Source organism: Vanessa atalanta, chromosome 19, assembly GCF_905147765.1.
Source record: "Vanessa atalanta chromosome 19, ilVanAtal1.2, whole genome shotgun sequence".
Lineage (NCBI taxonomy): Eukaryota > Metazoa > Arthropoda > Insecta > Lepidoptera > Nymphalidae > Vanessa > Vanessa atalanta.
The window spans coordinates 10391887-10403884 of NC_061889.1; the positions used below are offsets into that span (position 1 = coordinate 10391887).

Sequence of the window (11998 nt, forward strand, 5' to 3'; positions counted from 1 at the left end):
AAAGGGGGTTCAATGCAAGGCAGAACCATAAAGGACTTAAAGTATAGTCTCGGAAAATACTCTGGAAATACCGATTATCTTCGGTAGAATTTACATTTCGAATCGGTGGTAGCTTAACTTAATATAGTATGTAAAATGAAGATGCAACTATTCAAGAGCTTGTATACCGACTTGAATAAAGTATATTTTGATTTTGAGTAATAACGGTCTTTGCTTTTACAACTTTAGTCGTAAATAAGAATTTATTTTAAAAGGTATTGCACTTTTTATATTGCTCGATTCATAAGAAAATAAATTAATATGATATGATACATTAGTAATCTGTAAAATTCTGCATTTGACATGTATCACAAGAAAATGGAAAATTGACAATTCGATATGCAATGACATTATCAAAGTAAATATTTCGGTGTTTAGTATTTTCTAAGCCATATGATGGGTGTATTTGAAAGTCCCTAACAAATAATTATCAGCTATTTCTAACGTTAAAAATCAATTTCTACAGCAGCAGGTGTCATGACACAGATTTAACTATCAACTAATATGCTAAGCAGATTTTCAGATGTTTTACAAACCGCTGCGGACGTAGTAAGTTTTATTTAATTTATATATGTTGCTTAGATTAATTTCAACTAATTAAAACCTTAAATAGTAATCCTTTGTCAAAGTTTTGTCTAATTATACTAAGAGATATAACAAAAGAAACAAAGTTAACTTTATTGTTTGTTATATCAGTTAGCTCCGCCAGCTACAAGGCTAGAGGATTTTGAATATCACTGGAAAATGGTGGTGAACTTCTACCAGAACTATGAGGAAAGTTCCAAAGTACATTTTGAAGACACGAGGGTACCACATCACTTACACCAGATGCTCCAGGTTAGAATAAACACCAAGTAGAAATGCAATTTTTGAGTTAAAAACTCCTAACTTACTCTCTTCTTTAAATTTGCTATGCTATATTATGCAACTATAATGACACATTATAGTTGCATAATTAACTGAAGTTTAAATATATGCTGAGTGCATTTTATTTATGTTTTATGTGTATAATATTGTGTGTGTATAATATTTTTACTGTCCTAGGGATATTAAAACTAACAGTACAGCAGTCTCTAGAAATTACTTTTATTCAGATTATTATATAGCATTGTAAATGATATTTATAATTGAGAAATTAAGTGACTCATCAAGTTTTTCTTTATCTTCTAAGATAGTGTAGGTGCATATAATGTATACAGGTAAAACATAAACCTATGTTTGTGAAAAAAAGGCTTTAAAATATTATTATTACATTCGGGTAGTAGGGCTTTGTGACAGCCTGTCTATGTACCAGCTACTCTTCGTATATTCTAATGCAAAACAGTAATATATGTAGAAATGGTTGATGTATCATCTTAGTTCCATTTAGTTGATGTATCATCCAAGATTGGCAGCACATTGGTGATGTAAGGATTGGTTAATATTTATTGTATGGGAGTTGGTGAACACTTACCATAGGTGGCCAAGGCCAGACAGTATACTTACTTTCTAAAAACTTAATATATGGTTTGTATGTTGGAAATTTTATATTGGATCAAAATTTTCACCATAGCACTTAATTATATTGAAATTCCATTCAGTTAATAGTAGACGAGGAGAAAGAGCAACAAGGTGGCACGGTGGGTCCATGCCTGGAGGCAGTAATCCAGCGCTCGGTAGGTGTGCTGGATGCGTTGTCGCTTCTGGTGTCTGTGGACCGCCCGCCCGGTGCGCGCTACTCCGCGCTCACTCTCGCCACCTCCCTGCTGCGGCGCACCAGGAGCCCCTGTCTCAACAGCCCCCACGTGTACAGACCTCTGCAGGTACGCCGCACTTTCCAGTTGTGACGCACCATGAGTTCTGTCATAGTGAAACAGAAACAAGTTTTATATCATGTGGCTATTGTGCACTGTTAAATATATTGAATAAATTAACCCATTAAATAAATTGATAGCTGTCAAAATTTCATTTGAACAAAATTCTTATAGAGAATGCTCCTTATCTGCAACGAAAGTCCTGCATCCCCGACGGAGAAGGAGGAAGTGGAACTTCTCCTCACCCTGTGCGGTCTCGTGAGAAAGGAGCCAGGTTTAGCTAACATTTTCACCACGCCGTTCGTGGAGGACACCGCGAGTCTGATGATGATCCCGGAAGACATCAAAGCACTGATACCCATCAAAAGCAAAGCGCAGACTCCCAAGAAGAATCCTCTATTCGAAGTGGACATGGCGCCCAATCCACTGAAAACGGTGTCCATCGTGAGAGTGAATAAGGACGATAATTACGTGCAGTCGAGCAGCTCCGCGGGGGACGACAACGTTTCCTCGAAGAGCCACAAAACCGTGTACGACGACAACGACAAGTTCCTGCTGATCGACCTGCTGCTGTCCTACCTGGACAGCGCCGTGAGTACTGACACACATTCTCTTTGGTCTCGATCGCAAGCCCCGAAGGGACTCCAACCCGCTCGCGTGCGCAGGACAACCAGGTGGTGCTGCGCGCGTGCGAGGGCGTGCTCATCGTGTCGTCGCTGGCGGAGGACGACATCGCGGCGCTGGTGACGGGCTGCAGCCCCGCCTGCGAGCGGCTGGCGGCGCGCCTGCTGCGCCGCTACCGCGCGCTGCCGCCCGACCTCGACCCCGCCGCCGTGGACCAGCTCAGCATCACGTGGGCGTGAGTGTCGCTCCGTGCCCCCCCCCCCCCTTATCCAGGGCGCTGCCGGCTCGCTCTATAGCGGCGTCGCGTTGCAGGTACGTGGCGCAGGACTTCGGCGATAAGAACTACAACAACTTCTACGGCTACCGGGAGCTGACCGCCTTCTTTTCGTGGCTCGACTACATCGATACGTTGATGAAGGTCAGTGACAGTAGGTTTGAGTTAACCAGTACTAAAAAGTTAGTCATTTATTTACTGTTTATATTTCTTTTTTGTTATGAATAAAAATAAAATAAAAATAACTTTAATTTTATGTAACAAATATTGCTAACTGAAGATTTATAGTCGAGTCATAATGTGTTTTTATAGTATTTTTTATCTTAAACCGATAAGCTGGAAACGGATGTCGAATACATTTCAGTACCTAATTTAATTACTCATTAGATGAAATAATGAATTTGAATTATAAATGATGTACTCTGATTGAACTTTTGTATTATATGTTATTTATTAAGTGTGGTGGCCCCCCTCCCCCCGCAGGAGTGTCACCCCATCATCGCGTGCCACCTGTCCCGCGCCTTCCGCACGCAGTTCCTGGAACCGGCGGCGGAGGAGCTGGCCGAGCCGCGGAGCGCCATCCTCGCCACCGCCGTGCTCGCCAAGTGTCTGCGCGTGCTCGACTCGCAGGACCTCGTCAACGGTGAGCCCACCACTCGCGACGACTGCCCACGAGACCGGCCCCGGGGCGGAGCCCCGAGGGACACCCGACGAAAGTTAATTTCCCGAGATAATTATTTAAAACGTAATGTTACTAAATTGAGGGTTTTAAATCATACATAATTTATAAATCATTACACTGCAGTACTCACGCCGATGCTATAATGAATGTCGTGTGTAATCAAAATGAACATTTCGGACGTGTCGTGTCAGAGTTCTCGAGCTGGCTGGCGGGCGAGGGCGAGGGCGGCGAGGGGGGCGCGGGCGAGTGGGGGCAGCTGCGCGCGCTGGCGCTGCGCTGCCTGCGCGGCGACCACGACCTCACGCTCGAGACGCTGCGCTTCTTCGAGGTACCGCCGCCGGCCTCTCCGCCCGGCCGCCTCCCCGGCCGCCTCGCCGCCCGCCTCGCGAGGCGACTGACGTGTGCGTGCGCTCCGCAGGCCGTGATCGAGAAGGGCTCGGAGCACAGCATCGACCGGCTGGTGCTGTCGCGCGTGTGCGCGCGCGCCTACCGCGCCGCCGCGCCCGCGCTGCAGGACGAGCGGGAGCGCCTCAACGACCTCAGCCTCGCGCGCGAGCGGGAGCGCGCCCGGTGAGCCCCGCCTGCCCGGCGGCCGGTGGTGGGGCACGATGGGAGCGTTGATGTTGCTGTTGTGTGTCGCAGGCAGTCGCTGGCCACGGACGAGCGCGCGGGCGGGCTGCTGGCGCACGCCGACGACAACATACATCGCGTCGTCAACAGGTAGCGTAGCCCCCCCCCACGCCGCCCCCTAACCCCGACTTCATCTCCAGCCTCAACTAAATACAATTTAAAATGTAACATAAAACACATCTATTCATTTCGCACTTTGCACTCGCCTGTAAATACTTTACACTCCCTTCCAACACTTTATAATTACTTAAAATTAAATCATCAAAAAATCATATGACAAGTCAAATTCGTTAAATTATTTACAAAGGCTGCTTAAATCTGACTCTTGCAATGTGTATTTTAAACAGACGCGGACAGATTGTATATACTCGTCCCAGCCATATTTATTTGTTTTAATATTCAAATGAAGACTAAAAATGACATTTTATCTCTAAACAATATATATTTTACTTTAAGTTAAATATATGCACAAATTCTCATCATTTATACATATAAAATCTATAGAAGTTTATATAAAAACCGACTTCAAAAATGTGTCCACATCTACGCTAAAAACCTGAACCCGGTTTTATTGAAATCCATATTTGAAGACCATATTTAAAAAATGTGGAATTACAAAGCGAAACGATTTGTATAATAATATAATTATCTAAAAGCTTCTCTGGTATAAGATTTATGCAAATTGATTTATTAGTTTCAGTTAGGTTTTACAAATAGTTAGGTTTTATAAAGCTTCACTTAATATGGTTTGTTAAATGACGATTCAAAAGTGCTTGTAAAAGACTACTTGAACAAAGTATATTCTGATTTTGAATAGAAGGTAATAAAAAATTAAATCATTAGTATCTTATCTGAAAAAAGGATTAGAGGATAAGAAGGAAGTAAAAATTAATGAAGGAGAACGACTTTATTAGAATAGATAGATATAGATACAAAATTGAGGTTTCCTCGTTTTTAAAGTCGGTTGAAAACAGCTCTTTTTTATTTCGGAATGTTAAATAAATGTTCACAAATAAACCAAGAGATAAAATGTCAAAAAAAGTTATATTCAATAGTAATGCTATTTATTCGTGAGATAATATTTTAACCTATATATAATTCATGCTTGTTAAGCTTATCTAAACTTCTAGGCGTTTAGAACAACTCAAAGACCGAATCGAAGAAATAATGGCAACAGAAAACTCATAACCGAGAATGTAACATCGTTGCAATAACTAGAATAAGTTTTATTGACATAATTTTATTTGATTAATTTAATTTTACATATCATTACGATTTACTATAACACTAAAATGTCTTAAAACAATTGTTCCTATCGGTGCAAGTACAGTGCTATAATTAAAATATGAATTTATGAATCACAAATATACATTATTTTTTTATATTTTATTTAAATATATTTGTTAACATAGTACAATTAATGTGGTATATTTTAAGAATTCACGCTTTGAACTAATTTTTATAATACTAATATCTACAATATAATAAGTATTTATATGTTATAAAACCGAGATTTGTTAAACAGTATTATTAACAAATTAAAAAGTTCTAAAACCATATAACCAATTAATATGATTTTACTTAAGGCTTATCAATTATATTTTTCGTTATATCATGCCCCATTAAACGATTACGAGGCACATAATGCCCCAAACTTATAAGAATTGACATTAAATATCTTATTATACATATCTATTTACTGAAAAACTTTTAAGCTGATAATGCTTAAGTGCCCCAAAGGGATTCATTCGTTACAAAATGCCCCGTGTCAAAATGGAGTCAAGCATTAGTTGTTTTTAATCGACATCTCGTGCAAGCATTTAAGAAACATAATTTAGATTTTTTTTTTCTATTTGTTTAACTTGCAGCATTTAGAATTATTGTTTATGGAAAAGGTTGCTCAGGCATGTGTTATGTACAAAATAATATGATAATTAGTTATTAAAAACTTTTGTAAATAAAATTATGTGTACAAAGTAATATTTTTTGTATTTATAAAATAAATTGTTACAAAGCCAGTTGTTACAAACACAATCGTTTTGCGAAGTTATTGATATGTTTTTTTTTTTTGTAAATATTTAATTTTAGCATTTATTTTTAATGTAAAATTTTTACAAACGATACTATTAAGTCTTTTGGATTTTTATACAAAACGGATTATGTTAAATAATAATATTGTTTGAGTAATACTTAAATAATGAAAATTAAAGATTTGAAATCTCAATCACTCGTTTCATTTCGACCGACAGTTTCCTGCTGCTCCTGCCTCGCGGAGTGCAGTCGCAGCCGCTCGCCGACTGCGAGCACTACGTGCACGACGCGCAGCGACACTACCAGGTACCGCTCCGCACTACCGGGTACCGCTCCGCACTACCGGGTACCGCTCCGCACTACCGGGTACTGCGCGCGATACGCCGTGCCCGCCGGCAGTGTGCTCTACATTACTGTCACAAATTTAAGAATTCTGCTCATTTAAATACTATAATCTCTAAAGAGTAGTACGGATAAGTATAATTAATTGACTCTATTATACGTATGAGTTTACGAAATGAACGCTCTTTCGCCTCACCCGGTGACCGTATTTCAGCTGTGGCTGGACATAACGTCGACGTACAACTGGCCCACGGAGGTGACCTGCGCCGACACCGCCAGCTCCACGCACAGCTACGACAGCCGCCCCGAGGCCGACCTGCACCTGGACGACGCCTTCGCCCCCGTGCACGCCCCCTGCGAGCCGAAGCCCTCGCGGGGGGCCTGCGGGGGCGCCGGCGGCTGCAACTTCACGCAGGCGCTGGTGCTCCGGAGCAGAGACGCGCCGGCGGCCTCCGAGGAGGAGTTCGACGCGGGACCGTTTCTGAAGATGCTCTTCAAGTTGCTGTCGACGATGCCCGACCAGCCGTACCAGGTGAACCTGCATCTCACGTCCATCATCTCCAAGCTGGCCTTGCTGCCGCACCCGAACCTGCACGAGTACTTGCTGAACCCGGACCTGCCGACGGCCAAGGGGACTCCGACCCTGTTCAAGACGCTCCAGGAAGTCGCTCGGAGACTCACGATGGAGGTGCCGAGGATTAAGAACTACAAGAAGGTCATCGAGAATACAAGGCTTCAGTTGATGAGCGAGGACCCCAGCTACGACGAAATGTGAGTATCCTCATGGCGAACTAGAGTGAGATAAATTCCGACCTAATAACAATAACCAGTATGAATATCGCTTTTTGAGTATTTAATAGTAATTCTGGTGGTTGTCGTGTCGTGCAGCGGCTCTCACAACCAGCTGGTGGAGAGTCTCATCGTACTCGAGGAGTTCTGCAAGGAGCTGGCCGCCATCGCTTTCGTCAAGCATCAGCATCAGCTCCAACAGCAGCCGCACCAGCACCAGCGGTAGAACGCACCGGGCTCGGTGGCCCCGGAGCCCCGGCCTGGCCTGGTCGACCTTCGGGTTGAGAGTAACGCTATGCGGGTGGAAAATTGTCGCTAATATATTTAAAATTGTTTTCTATCGAGGAAAAGGTACATACTGCCAATTCGATTCGTAGGTCGAGGAATCGTATTCGCTGAATTCTAATTATAAGTAGCTATTTATTTTATTACTAGAGACGATATTCTAAAAATGGTGCAGAATTTGACATTTGAATTTTTCATTATAAATTATTATTTTCAAAAGTATTTTTCATACCGCTGATGTTGAAATCTCGAATAAACTAGTGTCCGACACTCGGAATGTACTGCTTTAATGAGCAATTGTAACGGAGAGTACTTAGATGTTAGAATATTGGCCGAGGTCTCCAGCTTTGCTCGCCTTATCGTTGAATGATATAAGATTTTATTATGATAACGCTAGAGTTTGGCTCGAATTAAATTTGTTCATTTATAAGTAGTTTTTTATTCGAATATCTGGTCATTATTTGTGTGTTTGGGATATGTTATTGCTTTGATTCACAAAAAAATACTCAAAAGTCCCAAAAACGAAACAAAATCGTTAAACGATCCAAGATATTGAAGCACTAATACTAATAACTCTTTTTCGTATGTTATATGGCAACATTTTAGAAGAACACAAAGGCCCGAGGTTACTTAGAGTGTATCTGGCAACACCAGTTGTTAAATAAATAATTGTTTCGAGTTTAAATATTATAATCAGAGTTTGTTTATTGTATTTAGTTGTGTATTAATGAACCAGTAGCGATCTAGTCCGAAGAGTATTTGAATACATTCCTGTTTAATATATTCTTGGTGCAATATTATTGTATTCTTTCGCACAACCGTGTATTGTATGAGGCATTTGTTGAATAAAATTGTTAATCAAAATTGCAGTTTTATTTCAATATATTTTATGTTATGTATATTTGGTACTGATATATATTTTTACTATTGTTAAGTGAAGATTAATTTTATATTAATATATTGGATTAAATAATTTACCTATATAAAGAAAAATCCTTAAGGAGGCAAATGCACTTTTTAATTGTCTTATTAGTGTTGCATTAAAAATGTAAATCTATCACTTTTCGGAAAGTATTCCACAGAGTATATCAATAAAGTACGATTCAATTTTTTTTGTTATTTTGAGTTTGAATTTTTAGATAAGCTTACTTGAGGTTACTTCTTAACGCTTGCTTGGAATTATATTTCTTTTATTTGTCAGTATATATACAAAAACCTTAAAATAGAATTAGCCAATAAAACAATATATAAACAGTGTAGTGTGTATTTACAATTTGTTCGTCCAAAGAAAACGCTTACATGTCTACGATTAAAGACTAATAAAATTTGAAAACGATAAAAATTACGATTCAGCCAATTAAAAGTCTTACATTAAAGTTGAAAATATTTTAGTAATTAGATTTCTCAAGCAATGACGAAGTTTCAATTTATGTTCTGTAAGAGCGCGACGGCTGAGCCTCGGATACGCCCGTTCTCGCTTTATGTACACGATTTGCTGTATTTAGTTTTACTTACTCGGAGCGAGTCGGTCGTATGTAATTATAATGTAAAAAACACAGATATGTTTCGAGATTCGAGGTCTGGTTACCAAATTAGATATCGATACACACCTCTGCCCCTGCATAAATGCCCCATTATTATACCTGGTGTTTAACAATACACCATGAGAGTTTCATTCCAGCAAATTAATTCTATTTGCTATTTTAAATACATAATCTCAAAGGTAAAGATTTGAAATTGTTCTTATTTAATAAACACATGAGTTATATTAAACATCAAGTCACAAAGCCACAAGCCATTGGATTAGGGTTCCGTCGAAAATAAAACAAGTAAAAAATGCAATGGTGATTATATTTTTCTCGAAAATTAAATAATGCATATAAACATGAATTAGTTACCAACAAACAGGACTGTTTAAAACTATTTACAAACGTGAAATTCTTTACATTTTACATGTTTCGAGAAGAAACTGACATTCGGCAGCGAGTCACGTCAACTTCACAAAACCGTTAAGATGACACGAATAGTGATGTACGGTGATAACGAAACTATCGATATTAGAAATGGACAATAGAAAGTAATAAGGGAAACTATTATCGATAGTGTCGCAACACTACTAACGCTCCGCCGGCATGGAACGAAAGCCAGTTCATTCTCCAAACGTCCTATCAGTCATCACTCGTCTCATACAGGACGACGTTTTAGTTTACTTGATCGACTATATCGCTATTTCTATTCTAACCGATCACCCGCAGTTTAATACGATCGGAATCGAGTTGATTGTACTATTGTATATCGCGCTAGCAGAGTACTGAGAATGACCGCGTTAGGCACTTGACAGACCTCAGGACATTACTGAAACATTGCGCCACTCGGCGCCCGGTCGTCATTCCTCCAGGCGAGATGGCATTAGGTCGGTTCGTTTTCAAAGTTTAGACGTTATTTGATTGCGGTATGCCTAGTAACGATTTATAAGGAATCCGCGGCGACCGCTTCAAAGAGAAACAATTAAAGGTTACAAAAACGTGTATAAATTTTGTAACTAAAGCCTAAACCTATCTCGATTTATTTGTAAATAATATATTTATTTATTTGAATTCAAAACTAATAATGTTAAACATTAAATATACATAATATTTCGTTATAAAATATTTTCATTTTCCTAAAAATAAAAGTATTTTAATTGTTGAATTCTTAGATTAAATTTTTTGTTACGCTCCAATGTTGTTTCTTTTATTAATATTTTACCTTATTACACTTTGGTAACTTTAAAAACATCGAATTTATCGATATAGAGGTCAAAGCTATTACACATCCCTACAGTATCTTTGAAGGTTTCAAAAATAAATTGATATTTTGATAACATTGGATGTACGAGTTGATCGACGTGAAGTACCGACCGATGAGATGTTTTTTCAAATCGAATAATCTACCAGTTGATAAATCCAATATATTAAACACTTTTTATGTTCAACGATTTTTGTATAAACAAAATTATAACTTCTATGATTGAATTATTTAAATATTTGTATGTACACGTAGTATTTAATTAGAAATCCAACGTAAGCTGTGAATTTTAGAGAGTTTGTATGAATAATTTGTACTTGCTTCGTTAATGTCGTTAAATGCCTAAACCATGAGCAATGGTAAATAAAATCATAGAAATTCATTTAAAGTTTTGTTAAAATTAACTAATAAGCAATTTGTACAAACATAACCTCTAACTCGCTATCGTCTACGTACGGTTACTATTTTCAAAATATACTCATTTTGCTTACGAATGGTAGAATTGTCTACGAGGCGTTATTCAAAAGCTTGTCTTTAAAATAGTGTATGTGATGTAAAAACTTGTAGGAACGACATTAACGGGTCGTGATTTGTTAAAAATGGCAATCCAAAATTAACACCTTTTAAAACCTAGTCAGGTGAGAGCACGAATCGCGCACCGACGGTTCCGTATCGAAGTCTTAAATGTTTAGTTACACAATATCGTGGAAGTCTGTACAGACTGTTGGGAGGCTGGTTATTTAAGTCCAATAGATTTATATCAATCTATACGTAGATCACAAAATCGTTAAACAATATCTATCAATAAATTACATAATGCTTTGCACTTTCTAAAAAATAATATTAAAAATGCTCCTCCGAAGAAATCTTAAAATAACTACGGCAAGTATCGAGACCTTCCATCGGATAAGTTCATGGAATTTCATTTGCATTCGTTCCAGCTAACCGACCATATCCGCTGACGCGCCGCGGCCATATTTTAGAGTTTCTCGTTCCAAAAATCGTCCAGAGGCGACTCCGATGGCGGGACCGGAGATGAATAAACTTTGACGTTGATTCGACGCGACATCACCGGCCGAGATTTAAATAATCTATAGTATTCAATATGGCTTCGTAAGTATGGCGTTTTTTATTATGGTAATGGTTTTAACTTTTTTTTATTGGAAGTAATATGGATACGAGTGGTTAAGTGGGGTGGTGTTGTATTTTAAAGGTATGTTATGAAAGAGAGCACATGACGGGAGAGCTACTAAGAAATCTCATAGAATATGTAAATCTAAGAAGTGTTTACGTCGGTCGGCCCATTGGAATATAGTATTGTTTATTCGTAGTCTTCATTTGAGTGTCTCGTTATCGGAAATTCTCCGCCATTTCAAAGGTACATCTTCTATTCGACGTCGGACCGGTCCGGTCAGTCTCTCAGCTGTCGGACATAAACGACCGCAATATGGCGCCGACTCGTCAACCGGACGCCAATAGGGCGGCTGCGTTACCGCCTCGTGGTCCGGGGGCGCCTCACGGGTCGCGTCGCGCGAGTGCCTTCGGACGATTGTTTGCCGTTCTGAACCTTACGCTCTATAGATTAAAGTCGATAAAGGAATGGTGTCCGCGTCGCGTCCTAGAGCTACACTCGTGGTTCTGATATAACTTATACAAATAAATAGAGTAACATCTGAGAGAAGCATTCGACTAGCTCGCTGCGACCCCCCCCCCCCCGCGTGA

The 11998-nt window shown here is 39.4% G+C and overlaps 1 protein-coding gene across 1 annotated transcript; it reads left to right on the plus strand.

The window, feature by feature from the left end:
• The first annotated feature begins 369 nt into the window (after positions 1 to 369).
• LOC125071255 (FHF complex subunit HOOK interacting protein 2A-like) lies at positions 370 to 8353 on the plus strand. The gene is made up of 13 exons (XM_047681390.1): positions 370 to 588; positions 736 to 876; positions 1620 to 1841; positions 2007 to 2423; positions 2498 to 2691; positions 2769 to 2874; positions 3214 to 3373; positions 3604 to 3740; positions 3831 to 3982; positions 4055 to 4132; positions 6292 to 6379; positions 6630 to 7186; positions 7304 to 8353. The coding sequence occupies exons 1-13, from the start codon at positions 544 to 546 to the stop codon at positions 7428 to 7430; spliced, it is 2424 nt and encodes an 807-aa protein (XP_047537346.1). The 5' UTR covers positions 370 to 543; the 3' UTR covers positions 7431 to 8353.
• The last annotated feature ends 3645 nt before the right edge of the window (positions 8354 to 11998 follow it).